This window comes from Meriones unguiculatus, chromosome 1 (assembly GCF_030254825.1).
Source record: "Meriones unguiculatus strain TT.TT164.6M chromosome 1, Bangor_MerUng_6.1, whole genome shotgun sequence".
NCBI lineage: Eukaryota > Metazoa > Chordata > Mammalia > Rodentia > Muridae > Meriones > Meriones unguiculatus.
The window spans coordinates 22,437,658-22,454,243 of NC_083349.1; the positions used below are offsets into that span (position 1 = coordinate 22,437,658).

Sequence of the window (16,586 nt, forward strand, 5' to 3'; positions counted from 1 at the left end):
TCATCGTACACAGCCTCTCCTATCCTCTTCTTGCCTCCATTTTTCATTAGTGATGCTCTCTCCTCTTCTCCTATGTCTTTTTTCATATTCTTGTTTCTAGGACTGCCAAGAAAAATGGCACTGGCTCTTTGGCACTAAACACTAAAAAAAGTTTCTTATGGTGAATGAGTTGAATGAAGATGCAGGGCCCTGGATAGAATGGGCCCAGCAGGACCCTGAACACAGAGGGAAGTGCTAGGCACTCAAGACAGCACTGGGTATCTGAACAATTTGGAAGTTAACCAGACTCTGGGGGTACTGACTTAAGGTATTCTGCTGCCCCTCTTCCAAGACGTTAAAGAGAAAATACTCTGATAGTCTGAATACAAATGGTCCCAATAGGTTCATATATTTGAATGCCTGGTCACCAAGAAGGTGGTGGGTTAGGTGTGGCCTTGTTGGAGGAAGTATGCCAATGCAGGGTGAGCTTGGAGGTTTCACAAAAGACCATGCCAGGGCCATCCCTCCCTCTCGGCCTGCTGATCAGGATGTAGCTATAAGCGACTGCTCTAGCACCAAGCTGGCCCTCCCCTCATGATGATAATAGATTAAGCCTGTGAAACTGTAAGCAAGACCCAAATTAAAAGCTTTCTTTTATAAGAGCTGCCTTGGTCATGGTGTCTTTTCACAACAAAAGAACAGTGACTAAGTAACAACTCCTCATATAAAAGTGACAAACTCACATACTAAATTCTTAACAAGTCATACCAATGTAAAGAGATACACTATGGATGACATCGGATCCAAATGTACAGGGTAAATGAAAAGGGCCACGGAAGACCCAGCATTAGAGCTGCCTCCCAGACAGGTCTCCTAAGGTCCCACTGCGTTCAGTTGTACATGCAGCTGTTTCCATGGAAAAGCAACACCCTGTGCCAGCTCCTTTCCAAGATGTACACTAAGATTTCAGTAGACTGTATCTCAGTTAAAATAGCATCTGTCCACTGTCTCTAAGCTCATTTGAAAACGCAACTTCAAAAATCAGATCATGAAAGGTTAACTTTACTTCAAAGGCTAAAAAGAAATGTTTACTTCAAAGGCTAAATAGAAAAATGTTTATTTTACTTATATATAGGTACTCAAGAATTTACAAAACAAAAATCTGAGTTTACTAAGTAGATATTTTTAATTTTTTCTCACTAATTTAGACAAGGTATATGGATAAAAGCCTCACGGGAGGCACAGTGGTAAATGCTTGTAATCTCACTACTCATAAGGCTCAGGCAGGAGGAAAGTCAAGTTCAAGACCAGCCTAACCAGTTGGACCAGACTCCAACCCTAAAACAAAACCAACCAAGCAATAACAAAATATCTCTGAGGCAGAGAAAATTGGTAATGTACCTTTAAACATATCATGTAGCTGACGAAGTGGCTCCATGGGCAAAGCACTTCCCTCCAGAGTTCTATCTCTAGAATCCATAGTTGAATGGAAGGATACAGCCAGCTGAGGCGTGCACACATGCACATTTTAAACACATAGTATATAATACTAATTATGGTCATCCTCTTATGTCCAAGGTTCTCAGACTCTCTAATGACTGCCAAAACCAAACTGCTGCCTTCCAGTAACACTTAAGACCGAAACCCTACCTTGGGTGGCTCAAGAAGGAGTTCATGGAAAGATCCAAGTCTTCCTCGGATGGCTTCTAGAACACTCTTATTAACTGAACAAGCAGAGTGATTCATGCCTGGTGGGCAGATCTCTATATGGCCTTCAAATCTGGAAAAAAAAATATCAAGGCAACTATTGTAATATCAGAAAAACTCATTCAAGTTCTCCATGTCAACCCTGCAGGCACACACTTCATCAATCTGTGACTATATTACAATAATGTCAAAGAGGCAGACAAGAAACAGAGCAATAGGACTCATGGGATTGGCCACCATGCCCTGAGAACATAAAGGGGTTATGGTATCAGGTGAGATATTATGTCACATCTCCAGATTCTTCTGAACTCTCCAACTCCTGTCACTATCATACTGAGAGCACATCTCTACAGATCAGCCCTGACCCAAGTAACAGGACATCAAATTTCCTGCCATCTGAGAATTCTAACAATAAGGAGGGCCCTACTTATTCCTTGGCATATTTTTGGGTAAACAACATTGATTTGATTTCCATCTAAAGGGTTTGATTTATTCTATATAATATCCAGTCTTCAATCATTACAACTCATTCCTTTAAAAACAAAAACAAAACACAAAAAAAGGACTAGAGGTAAGAGGGTCCCAATTTCAGCTGACTACAAGGGGACAGTAGTTCTAAAGAAGGGGGGGGGGAAGACCTAGATCAGTAAGACAATGGGAGTATGAAGTTCAAACTAAAAGTACTATAGATGGTTAATGAGCCAGCATGAGGTTGCTGGGAATTGAACTCAGGACCTTTGGAAGAACAGTGAGTGTTCTTAACCTCTGAGCCATCTCTCCAGCCCTACATAGTACTTCTTTTTCCCAGACACAGAAAACAAACACAAGACTTTCTGCAGTAGTGGACTAAGTATGACTTGGTAAGGACAGTGCTTGTCCAGCATGGAGAAAGCTCTGGGTTCAATTCTCAGCCCAACTGAAACCAGCATAACGGCACAAACCTGTAATCCAATCTGGATTAGTGATTATTGGGGGAGGACCCAGCTCATTGTGGTGGTACTGGTTACTATAAGAAAAGCTCAGCAAGCCATGAGAAGCAAGCCAGTAAGCAGCACTCTTCCATGGCTTCAGCATCAGTGCCTGCCTCCAGGTTCCGGCTAAGTCTGAGTTTCTACCTTGGCATCCCTCAAATGGACTATGATTCAGGATATATGAGCCAAATTAACTTTTTTTTCTCCCCCAAGTTTCTTTTGGTCATGGTGTTTCAACACAGCAAAAATCACCCTAAAAAAAAAGTCTCCCATATTGTACTGGTTTTGAAGACATGAATAGGTCATGGAGAATAGCTAGTAGGGCTTTTACAGTGTAAAGGGTCAGAGACCATGAAGGGAAGTGAGAAGAGGTCACTGGTGAAGATACAGTCTATCTGCAGCAGCAACCAGCGGATACTGGAAACACCAGGACTATGGGCCACCTGCCAAGGAAAAGGGGCAGTTATTGGTCTCTGGAGCCTTTCAGACAAGCTGTGTGTGCTACAGATAGCAGAGCAGGAAAAGTGGGGATAGCTATAAGTGAATCCCAGAAATTGGACATTGAGCTTTTTACACTGCTGGATCTGAGTTCTGCTGTGATCTGCTTATGACTATACCCTGGCTCTTTCTTTTAAGTTAACTTATTTTGGGTTTTTCAGGAGTTTCTAAAAATTGGACTGTGTTTTTATATTGTGACATGAGCACTTGAGGGACAAAGAAAAGGTCCAAGTTGAAAAGGACTGGATTTGTTGTGGCTAATCACAGTTATCATCAGGGAAGAAGAACCAACCTGAAGAACTGCCTCTATCAGATTAGCTTATAGGCATGCTTCTCCGCATTTTCTTGATTGTTTAACTGCAATAAGCCAACCCCATTAGGGAAGCAACATCTCTAGGTTGATGGGCCTAGGCTTTAGCAGTTGGCTGACCATCATTCTGGAGGCAACTCAGTAAGCAGCATATCCCTGTGGTTTCTGCCTCAAGTTCCAGGCTGATCTCCTGCCTTGGCTTCTCACTGACAAGACTACAACCAGTAAAATGAAATATATCCTCTCCTCCCCAAGTTTTTGGTCATGGTATTTGTTACAGCAACAGAATTCAACGAAGAACACAATGACTATGATTTGGTGACATATCTAAGAAAGGCACCTGAATCGAAGGTTTTCTTCGGGAACTTCTACAATTGATTAATGTCGAGATCTATGATATATTGAGTAAGTTTTGACTCCTAACTTTTTGGTATACTGAGGTAAAATACACTGCCCCACAAGCACTAATTGACACTTTACCTTTCCACACTGCACAACACCCTCATCCCTATCAGAACCGTGTGTGTGCAGGCACTTCTGCTCCAAAGATCTGGGCACCCTCTCTATTTCCGCTGTCTATTGACTGTGGCTTTGTAGTAAGTGCTGAAATCACAGTATAAGCTGTTCAATTCCGTTTCTTTGAAGTGACTGTTTTGGCTACTGTCTTTGCTTTGGGGTTTCCACATTTGGAGTTAGTCTGATTTCTAAGTACTTTTGTCTAGATGTGGAGTGGTATGCCCTACATCCACAAGTCAGCTTGGGGAACACTGACAATACTGAAGTGTTTACATTGAGTTAGGTCAGTAAGCTTAACTGCTTGTCTATAAAGGGTATATTTTAATTTCAAGTCCCAACTGCTCACTGAGTACATGTAAATGCAATTAGAATTTGACGTTGTATCCTGGAATCTTGCTACACTTGATTGTTAGTTATAAGAGGTTTCTTTTTGTATTAAAAACAAAACAAAACAAAACAAAACAAAACAAAACCAGGGTCTCTCTACATAGCTGTGGCTGGTATGCCCAGTACCTGGCATATTGTTTAAGATTTTCTCAAAGATAATCATGGAATCTATGGCCAGGCAACTTTGTATTATCCTTTCCTATCTAGATGTCATTTTCCTCTTCTGCCTTTTTATAATGGCTATAATCCTTAGAAAAGATTTGCTGATATAATATGAAAGAATTTAATGAAATGATAAAAGTTCTGTCTGTGCATATTTGAGAGACAAATGAGACTTGTAGCCATATTATGCTTTTAGTATACTGTTTTGGTTGCTACATATTTTGCTTCAGAGGTGTGTACAAGCATGTGTATGGAGAATAGAGGATTTCTGGTGTCCTGCTCTATCACTCCTTACATACCTTGAAACAAGGTGTCTCACTGAACCTGGGGCTATATTGGAAAACAGCAAGAAGCCCAAGCGAGCCTCCTGTCTCTGTCCACTATAGCACTGAGTAAAAGGGCACTCACTGAGCCAATTCTAGATCTAATGGATGTATCTGGTCTGCCACTCTTTTCTTAAGGAGTTTTCATCTAGCTCTTGTGTCCTCATTATATGTAACAGTTTATTCTCATCTACTTGGGTTAGTTTCAAGATAATGCTGGCTTTTTAACAGGGGTCAGCAGAGTGTTCCTTCATACACCAAGAAGTCTTTACTTAGGATTCATCTACTGCACCTAACTCTACAGGCAAGAACTGCTCTTCACAGAGGGGACGGGTTTCTTCAGTGGCTATGAAACAGCTGTCTATTTCTTAAAGTAATCCTTTGTAAGGTTTTCCCTTTAGGAAGTTAAATTTCTTCCTTCCTTCAACTCTTTAGTATGTTTAGTGAGTTCTGTGCGGCATTCCTATATTCTTTTAACACACACACACACACACACACACACACAGTACTGGCTTCTTTTTTTCCTCTTCTTTTCTAACCTGTATCTTTTCTACTTTCATTTCCACAATCTACCTAAAGGTTTATCCAGTTTATTGATCATTTCAAAGAATCAGCTTTTGGTTTCATTTGGTTTTCTATAATTTTTTTCTCTTCTCGACTCCACTGATTTTTACTTTTTTACTCTTTTGTTTTATTATTTCTCTTCTTCATAGACTTAATTTTAAAAAGGTCTCATGAGCCGCAGAGATAGCTCAGTGGTAAGAGAGACGTGACTCCTACAGTTGTCCCCTAACCTCCACATATGCATGTCACACCTAACATCTCTCTCTTTCTCTCTCTCTCTCTCACTCAAACACACACGCACACGCAAGCGCACACACAGGAAGGAGGGTGACAGTAGAAACTCAAATCACACCTCCCCTGTGCTGGCTAGTTTTAGGCCAACTTGACATACAAACTAGAGTTATTTGAAAGGAGGGAATTAAGAAAATGGGTCCATAAGATCTGTCTGTAAGGCATTTTTTAAATTAGTGATGGAGGAGAGGCAGGGGCCATCCCTGGGCTGGGAATCCTGGGTCCTTAAAAAAAAAAAAAAAAAGCAGTCTGAACAAGCCATGGGAAACAAACCATTAGTAGCCCTCCTTCATAGCCTCTTCAACCGCTCCTGTCTCCAGGTTCCAGCTTTGTTTGACTTCCTTGACCATCAATGTGGAAGTATACACTCAATAAACCTATGTTTATGTTCCTCCCCAGCTTGCTTCTTGGTTTTGTTTTGCTGCAACAATAGAAACCTAAGAAAAGTGGGTAGCCAGAATCTGTGTGGTATTATGGAGTAGAGGTGAGTCTTTTTTCAAAGTCTTCAGTGTTGAGTGGACTCAATCTGGTCAGCAACTGGGTGAGGCAAGGCTTAGGTTCTGTTACTGTTAAGCTGGTTTTCAGATTTCCAGTCTCTAGTTACTGTACGGTTAAGGCTTGGGCCAAATTCTCCTCTACATATGCCACAGCCATGGCTTAGGTTTTCCTTGTAAGCCTGCTCCTCTTTGGCTTTGGAAGAATCTCCTTCCACACACTGGCCTTCCCTTCCTTCTAGCAGCATTCTGGAAACCAGAGAGAGGGACAGGGAGGAAAGAAATGCCTTAGCCTTAGCAACCCTATCCCCTAGGCCTTCAGAGGAGGACTTCCTTAGTGATCCTTCCCCTGCCCCACCGTGGGGGGGAAAAACAAAACAAAGCCCAGTGATCTCAAGTGTTCCTGTCTTTCCCACTGGACAGAACTTTTTCTTCTGGTCATTTTCTCTCATTACAGCGTTCTCCATTGCATCCTTGAGTTGAAGGAGGAGTTTCTTTTACATGAGAGGCTTAAAATTTTTAGGGGACAGGACAAAGAAGGAATAGATAGTGATGAATAGACAGTGGTTTTCCCCTCACAGTGCTCCATTGTTGAGGCCTGCGACCACAGTGGGGCTGTCTCTCCTGCCTTGCCTGCCTTGGCTCTTCTCTACTGAAAGGCTTACAGGTATGTACAAACCACCAATGTCTGTTTTCTGTAGTGCTCAGGGTTTCTGCCTCTCCTTACCCTCTTAGGTGCTTTGGAAATTATATAACCTGCTGCTATTCTAAGATATAAAAACCTGACTCAGGGCTAGAGGAAGGCTTAGCAGTTAATAGTATGTACTGTTCCAAGCACCCACGGTGGACAGCTCATAGCTTCCTGTAACCCAAGCTCTATGCAATCCAACACCCTAGTCTGGCTTCTGTGGGCACTGCATCAGAAAGCACGCCGGCACGCACTCATGAGCAGAGATACACACACACACATACATGCGCAAATGCATATCATCAGAGAAAAGAGAAAAAGGGGCTGGAGAGATGGCTCATCAGTTAAAAGCACCAGTGTGCCCTTTCAGAGTACTTGGGTCAGATTCCCAGTTCCCTGAATGACAGCTCACAAACATCTGCAATTACAGTTCCAGGCTTTCTTCTGGCCTCCTCAGGCACAGCATGCATGTAGCACACAGACATCAATGCAGGTGAAACACCCATACAGGGCAGGGTGTGGTGGCTCACACCTTTCATCCCATCACAGGGAGGCAGAGGCAGATGGATGACTATTAGACCAGGACAGCCAAGGCTACACAGATAGACCCTATCTCAAAACACCAAAACAAACAAACATACCCATACATATAAAAACAAACAAACAAACAAACAAACAAACACCACAATCAGGGCTGAAGACTTGGCTGAACAGTTAGGTATGCTTAGTGTTCTACTCAAGGATAAGAGTTCAGATTACATTACCCATGTCAGGTGAACTAATACACACACGCATGCTAGCTCCAAGGGATCTAACATCCTCTTCTGGCCTTCATAAGAACCTACACGCACGTATGTGCTGCCTGCACATGTACACACACAATCTTTTAAAATCAAAACTGTAAGTGAACTACTGTGTCATCAACATGAGGAAACATGGGGAGGATTCAAGTAAGATACACAGGTCAGGTGCCTACCCACCTCCAGGTGGAACCTATTTCAGTTTTTGGCATGTGAACTCTGGAACCACCACCTTTCTTGACTGTAACACAGCAGGAAGTTTCCCACTGTGGGTCTTCACTTGTTCTCTACACTTGGTGACAGGACAGTACCAGGCAGGGCAGTTCTTCCTCTTCCCTCATACCCTAAAAGCCTTGCATCTCAGACTCTGCCTTTACAATGAACTACCTGGCAAGCTGATGCTCTTCACAAGTTAACACTTTCTTCTTAGCCAGATGATTCTGAGAGTAGCCCTTTCCCTGGGACTCGGACTGTTAGCAGAGAAGGTGACAATCCAAGATCTAAGTGTACTTTAAAAGTTCAACCTTGTTCAAGTTTCAAAAACAAAAACTCCATCACAGAAAGCGTTGTGGCATCTCCTTTAACGGCCGTCAAGGATTACTCCTTTAAAATGACACTGCGTGTTTTCCCCCTTATATCTGCTAAAATAGTGTACTATTTCTTGGGTTTCTTTTTTTCTCAAGTCAGCCATTGTATAAGCCTCATAGCAACACTCAGTATGACATTAAGCCACAGAGGGGCCTGATGCATGAGCTATGAGACAGCTAGGCACAACTAATTAATATCTTACCCTGATGCTTATGTGATTTAAAATATGAATTTCTGGGGAAGAAGGAAAAAGGCAAATTACAGATTCTCCAAATTACAATAGACTGAAAACACTGCTGCCAATTGCCTTCCATCATCACTGAGACTAAGCAAGCCAGTGGCAAGGGCTAGGCATTTGTGAAGTGGGACTGGTGAGGCTGCCTTCACTATCACCCCAGAAACCTACATTTCATCACTGGGAAAAAAACAGAAGTCTAGGCTGGCTGACACCACCCTTTCCTCCATGTCACTTGCTTCACTGGGTGGGTCCAGTAACGACGGACGGGCAAAACAAATGCAATCTGTGCATATTCCTACAACATTGACACTGGATACAAAATGTAAAAGACAACATACAAAATCCACTGGCTTATTGAAAAACATACCATATTCATGACTGTGAAACAGAAAAATTTCCTAAGGGCCACAGGCTGCTTGCTCATCTAGAGTGCAATACCCTCCAGTGAGCCCCATAAAACAACAAAGTTAGTGAGGAAAGGAATGAGGTGCTCCACCAGCACCTGAAACTGGGACATCCACCCTCTACCTTCATAAGCACACAACCAGACAGCTGTCTAGGCCACTGTCCATGTTTGGGATTTGATCACCTTGCATCCATGTCAATGGCACACTAACAACAGCAAACACAAAGTGCTGCCAATAACCTGTTGATCAAACCATTCTGTTCAACCAAGTCTCTAAGTAGGTGGTACTCACATAAATGAAACTAGTGTCTCTACAGCAGGAAGGCTCAGCAGCACCTGCTCTTCAGTGGCATCCTACTGTAGCTCACCTGGCAAGAATTTAACTCTTAGCTTTTAAGACATCTGAAAGTAAAACAAGATGGGGGTGGGAGTTTGGTGAGATAAAAGGAAAGCTTACGTTGGTCGTCGAGTCTCAAGTAAAGTCAGCAAAATCTGGATTGCACTGACTATGGCCGATTCATTCTTCTCCTTGTGAAAAATATTTGATAGAAGCTGCTCTATAATTTCTTGCCTGGAGAAAGAAATCAACAATCAAGCACTGACTGCAATGTCATTTAACAGTAACAACTAAAAAAAAAACCTAACACAATCCCTATGTGCATTCATTCACACATGGGCATATTTGCTTTCTATTTTTAATGTCACCACTACAGCAATGCTCCTTATGTATGAAGTTTATCCCCCTTTAACAGGAGAAGGTTTTGCCTTTGTCAACCTTGCTGAGAAGCAAAGCTAGGTGTGATCACCTCCTCAGAGAGGGGTGGTAGCAGTGGTGATGGCTGGCAGTGATGAACAGTATAGACTTAGAACTTGCCACTTTCACAAAAGGAAAATACATGACAAGTTAGAACCTACTCGTGTTTTCCCACAATTATCAAAGATCCAAAACAGGTCAGAGAGAGCATTAACCACTGACTTTTACTCTATAATTCTCAAGTGATAAGTCAGTAGGAACATTAGTAAAAGTGTGTGATATACCTGTGAGGAGTCACACAGTCACAGCAGCCTAAGGATAGACTAGGTTGTCACCCTAACCCTAACCCTAACCCCAAGTTGAGAGCTCTCAACTTCCTAACCCTAACCCTGTAACACAGTTCCTCATGTTGTGGTGAGCCCCCCACCCCAAGCATAAAATCATTTTCATTGCTACTTCCTAACTGTGATTTTCACAGGGCTATGAATAGCTGATATGTGGCCCCTGTGAAAGGCTCACTGGACCCCACAAAAGGGGTTTTGACCCACAGGCTGAGAACCATTGGACTAGAGGTTTGGAGCTGCATTCTGGCAACTGTGTTCTTCACGGTGGCCCCCAGCTGAGCAGCACTGACGCTCACCCCTATCATGCTCTTCTACTCCAAGGCAATGGCAAACAGGCCACAACCATCTCATGACAGAATTTGGAATTCTGTCACATCAGGAGCATTCTGATGGACAAAACAATGTAATAACCAACAAAAACTTATGATTTAACAACACAATATTGGAGCCACACCCACAGCCTTATCCAAACATCACTACCTCCCAGAACAGACCACTAGGATGTGGCAAAAACCACAGCATGGATCCTGCCACACAGGAATAAGGGGATGCCTTTTCGCCTCTAGATTGGGAGGTGCTTTCTGACATAGTCATTCGCACTTTCAAACAGAGAAGTGATAGTAGCCACGCATCAATAAAACTCAGTGTATGAAGCCATTAGGTTATTACACACCTGCTCTCTGAGACAATGGCTCATGCTCGCTTTGAGTTTTATTTTTCATATGGGTGGCCACAGAAAGACTCACATCTAAAAACTAACTGACTCAAAAACAATAAAAACTCTTGAGTTCATTACTATCCATAGTTAAGATACACAGCCCAGCCCAAAGAGAACTACTTTAAAGAAATTTTCAATTTCACATTTTTCCAAAGATACCAGATAGAATGCATTTAATTTAGGCCCAAACTTCTTCCTGAACTCCATGTCCATCAACATAAGATTTCTTTCTAAGTGACACTTCTAACACTCTTCAACTTCAGCCCATGCAAACCCATGCCTTTCACTTGTGACATACATGTACAGTGGTACCAAACCTATGGGTCAGTCAGCATGTACATGGCCTCTAGTGGCCCTGCACAGTTCAGAGCTCACTGCTGACCAGTTCAGCAGTAAGCTGACTCTGTGCCAACCACTTACTACATGTGGCCACCACCAACAGTTAAAATATAGCTCACTGACTTTGAAATATTATAACTATAAATGCTAGATTTCAGGGCTCCATATTTTAAACATTAAAATTATATGTTGCTTTTGTTGTGTTTCTATTGGACAGCAGCTTTGTAAACCATATGAAATTGCTGATACTCAAAACAAAACATAAAAAGTTTTTTGGTTTGTTTGTTTATTTAAGACAGGGCTTCATTATATAGCCCTAGATGTCCTGGAATTCAGAGATTGGCGGGCTTATGCCTCTCGAGTGCTGGGTTAAAGGGCATGCACCACCACACACAGCCAAAAACTCAGAATTTTTAACCTACTCAAATGACAATTTTACACAGCTCAGTCTAATGAGCACTAAAATTAGAAGTATCTGGATGTGGAAGACCTTGTAAGTTTGAAAGGAATACAAATATAGTATAAGACGTAACAGCAAGAACTACAGGGATGGGCTCCATGCACGTGCTTTTCTCTCCTTTGGCAACAATTCTGGGAATACAAAAAAATCAGCTTTCTCACAAGATAGTGACAGCAAGCTGCTTTGTCTCTGGTGTAGCCCTCCACTGACTTACACTTTGGCAAAAGATGCAGAAAGCCTCTTAGCATTGAAGACTACGAAGGGACACATAATGCCATGAGAGACAAGCCAAGAGTGAAGGAGAACACCATCACATCTCGTGCTACCTGTGAGCTCTTTCCAGTTACTTCTTCCATGGGGGGGCCTGCTTTTCCATACACCATTTTAACAGTATAGACACAAGTCAATGACATAGCATGTTAATAATGTTCTTTCTGAAACAGTAAGAATCCCAGAAACCAAAACAGCAGACGGCCCCCAAGGTACCTTCCCCTCTATATAAGCTTAAACAAGACAACTGCTCAAGCAGCCTGAGTCAGCTGCAAAGACACAGTGGCAGTAGAAGATCTTCACAAGAAACTGATGACTTAAATGGGTCAAATATATATATAAAGAAGACTATTAAAAACAAAACAAACAAACAAAAACCAAAAGCCCAACATGTCATCATGATTTCACGTCAGGATAGCTCTGTAAAACTCAGCTTTGCAGGGTCTGAGAAGTTGAAGGTCCACTTATACATGCCACTGGTTCCTCTTCTTGTTCCTCAGTCTGGACTGGGTCACAAACAATGGGTGAAGAACAGCAGGCTTTCCTGCTTTGCATAGAATTTTCACGACACAATGCCCACAAAGGAGCACTTCACTTACCAGTCACACACAAGGTAACACATCAAACAGCATCAATGAGGAAAGTAAGAACCAAGTGGTAAACATACTTTTCTAGAGTGGCAAGCAGGGGATCTGGTTCTGTACTGTTCTGAACTTGTAACATCTGGTCTCTGCTCAGGCGAACAATTTCACAAAGTGATTGTGAAGCATTTGAATGTCGCTAAAGGAAAAAGGTACAATTTTAGCTATAGAACTTGTTAGAAGTTAACTTTATAGTAAAAAGTGAAGGGAGAAATTGTTTGAGAGGTAACACAAGTTAAAACTGTCTATAAGCTTCAATGAGCAAGTGAAGCTCCGAAGAAAAAGACAGAAGCATCTGACAGGCAGGCTGATGAGCTTCTCTTCCGTAAGTGCACAGTGTAGATCACCACAGGTAAAGGCATGTGAGAGAAGGCCTGACATGGACAGAGGACTCTGACTAAATACTTGTGGAAAAGGGGGGGACAATCTCTTACCACTACCTTTACTAGCACAGACAGATATACATGCTAGCTCAAAAATGAAATCAAACAAACAAAAATTAATACAGCTCTATGGAAAACAGAAGGCAAAGTGTCCATCTACCTTTCTGGGAAGCTCTAGCCTCAACATTCATGTCCTGTGTGAAACTCTTAACATTTCAGAACACCACATTCTGGAGATAATACATACTAGGAATCCACACTCACAGACTAGAACCAGTAACCTAATACAGAAACAGTAAGCTAATACTTTTAAAAATGATTATTAACCTCTCTCTCTGTATGTGTGCAGGACATGCTGTTTTTGAGATAAGGTCTCAAGATGTACTGTAGACTAGCCTCCAACTTGTGCAACTCTCCTGTTTTAATATTCCATTTGCTGGGATTATTGGCAGGAGTCACAGTGGTAGTCATGCTTTGTCTTTCTTAAAAACCATGCTGTAGGCTGGAGAGATTGCTCAACAGTTAAGAGCACTGGTTGCTTTCCCAGAGGACCCTGGTCTGATCTCCAGTACCCACATGGCAGCTCACAACCATCAGTTATCTAGGGCACTGGATACCCTCTTCAGGCTTCTGTGGGAACCAGACATGCATGTAGTGCACATACATACATGCAGGTAAAACATCCACACACATAAGAAAGAAATCTAAAACCATATTATTATTATTATCACGTTTTAAAATAAAATGCCAGGTGAAGCATAGTGGAAGAGAAAACCAGAGGGCACTAAGAATGGTTTCTTACAAAACTAAACACGGACTTAACAAATGAGCAGTACCGGGGCTGTCTTCCCAGAGAAATGAAACATGCAGGCAAATATGCAGAAATTGAAAATTTATAAAACTGAGCTTCTCCCTTTATAGTTTCTGATGGACTATAATAGACAAGTGGAAAGTCCTGTAAAAAACCATGTTCTGCCCAAGAACACAGTGAGGAACAAGCCTATTTATGGAAACCAAGCCCTACAAAGGGGCCAACTCTGCCTATGTCATCGCTCTCCACAACCTGCACTAACTAACATAAGCTCCTTGAACTACTGGTACCCAATAATCACAAGGGTTCTTGCACCAGAGTTCTCTCTTAGCACCTACCACATACAAGCCCTGGAATGCATGAATATCAACTCTGGCAACAACAGCAGCTACCACAAGGAACCATGTACTCCACAATCCCAAGATAGGATGATGGAGAAGCGAAGAATATATCTTAGATAAGCTCTAGGCATAAAAAATGTTTTAAGATTAATTTTTACTTTATGTATATGTATGTATGAATACATCATGTATGTGCATGCTGCTTATAGAAACCAGAAGAGGGGATGAGATCCCTTAAAATTAAGTTAGGAACAGTTAGAAGCTTCCAGGTAGGTGCTGGAAATTGAGGCCAGGTCTTCTGCAAGAGCAATAAGTGATCTTAGCCACTTGCTAAAGACACATACATTTTTTTGAGATTACTTAAAAGAAGTGGGTAAATGAACCTCCAAAGAAAATCCACCCTTGAATAACTATCCTCTACCTAAAAACTTGTCTTCCTCTGTCCTGCTCATCCATACTGCTCACTCGCCAATCTAACCAGCAATCTAGAAGCATGAGAGGTAGACCTAAGGCTTTACCCACACTCTGGATTACCCTAAAGCCAACTCCTACATGGATATGAGGTTAAACCATACAGAGCTGTCATGCCTGTAGATAATGCTTGACTCTGTAGATAATCTCACATAGCTTGACATGATTCTTGAGACGTGGTGCTACAGACCTCATCGATATACACCCTGACCCCTGAGGTCAGGGTTTAATGTCTAACAGTCAACTTAAGCTTCAGAACCACTGCCACATCTGTGTCTGATCTCCAGCACTAGGGGAAGAGATAAGCAGGTGAACAGATAAGAGGTGAACAGATAAGCAGGATACACTGTCACTAGCCACCACACCCAGGCTGAACCAGTTTGAGGCCCAAGGTCAGGACCAAGACAAGAAGTCACTGTTAGGTTCAGTGGTGACCCAGACCTTATTGTGATGCTTGCTAGACCTCTCAAAATACAGATGTGGCCCCATCATCTAAGCTAAAACCAGGTATGAAATAAAAAATGTAAGTGCAGATGGAAATTTCTCACAAAGCAGATTTAGCTTGATCCTGGCTCTGGAAAGATGGTGCTCTCCTGCTCCTCACAACTCAAGAACAGCAGGTTATCCCTGTTCTACACATGCCCTCTGATCTCCTTCACATATACATATGTTATGTTCTGTGGCCAGTGAACAGTTTTTACATGAAAGAAAAAAGTTGTGTAAGAGAACTTACATCTTCTTCCTGCGATGGATGAACTATTTCCACAAGCCTCTGGATAATTCTCTCCTCATTTAGCCACTGCAAAACACATTGTAGAAGTGATCATAGCAACGAGTGGCTCCTGCTCAAGCCCCAGTGAAGATTAACATACTGGAAATAGCCATCACACTTTAAGTAGAATTTACAGGTTTCTCTGGACTTTGAACACTACAGAAAATTAAAAAGTCCCCCAAGGAAAATGCAGTGAATATATCATATTAAGAGTGACCACAATCATCATTAACTTCCCTAAGTCCCAACAGCCACACACTCAGACTACACTCAATGGTGGTGCCTGCTTACAGGCCACTACTGGGAGCCTTGAGCAAGTACAAACCATCTCCAAGAGAATGTCAGCTCTGAACTTCAGATTAGTGAAAAACAACACTTAGTACCAAGCTTCTGGGTTAAGAGAATCCAAGATGGGGGGGGCGGCTTTAAGTTGGGAGGTGGTGGTGCACGCCTCTGATCCCAGTATTTGGGAGGCAAAGGCGGGATCTCTGAGTTTGGGGCCAGCCTGGTCTACAGACTAAGTCCAGGACAGGCAGGGATACACAGAGAAACCCTGTCTTGAAAAATCAAAAAAGAAAAGGACTTGATTTGGGTATCTAAATCAAGTCCTCTGAAGGAAATACTAGGTTCAGGTTGAGGCATCCTAGAAGCAGAAGGATGGCTGCCTGCCTGTCTCAAAGGTTGAGCTTGAGACCATAATAATCTCTTTGTAACCGCTACATGAGATGCAGTGAATGAAAATACAGAAGGGATCAGAGTCAGTGGAAAAATAATAAAGGACAAATCAGGAGGCTTAATATTAGCTCCAATATTAGTTCCCTAAGGTACCAAAATGCTATAAAATATAAGGCAGTTCAGCACTGAGAAAGGCCACTTAATCTTGAAAGGTTGAAGAGAATGGGGTTGAAAACAAGAAACCAAATACAGTTTGATAAAGGCAGAGACAAAAATCTGATGCTGTGTCTGGCTCCTTACAGGGAACATATTAAAGGGTAACAATGCAAACAAATACTAATGGGCTTTATTACATTAATTGTTTTGTGTGTGAATGTGTGTGCCACAGCATATGTGTGGAGGACAGAGGACATCCTGTGGGTTCTGGAAATAGAATGTAAAATATCAGGGTTGGCAGCAGATGCCTTTACTCACTGAGTCATTTTGAAATCTATTTTACAAATAAAATTTAATACAGTTAAGATTTTCATAAACCTAAGATCTAATTTCACAAATCTCCCAGAAATTTGCGGGCATAGGATGAAACTTCCTACAATATCACCTGGCCACACTGGGGGGCAATGTCTTAAAGGATCTGTCCCTGACCATGACAAGGCCAGGACATTTGGTGAATGTGACTAACCAG

General features: G+C 42.1%; 1 protein-coding gene across 20 annotated transcripts in view; it reads right to left on the reverse strand.

Moving 5' to 3' along the window:
• The window catches only part of Ppp6r3 (protein phosphatase 6 regulatory subunit 3), a 116,079-nt gene that overhangs the window by 45,175 nt on the left and 54,318 nt on the right, over window positions 1-16,586 (reverse strand). For all 20 annotated transcript variants that reach the window (XM_021634319.2, XM_021634293.2, XM_060383412.1 and 17 more), the window contains 4 exons: window positions 15,188-15,253; window positions 12,475-12,587; window positions 9,380-9,493; window positions 1,630-1,759 (listed from right to left, as the gene is read on the reverse strand). In XM_021634319.2, the coding sequence (XP_021489994.2) occupies window positions 1,630-1,759; window positions 9,380-9,493; window positions 12,475-12,587; window positions 15,188-15,253 (423 nt within the window). The remainder of the gene's footprint in view (window positions 1-1,629; window positions 1,760-9,379; window positions 9,494-12,474; window positions 12,588-15,187; window positions 15,254-16,586) is intronic.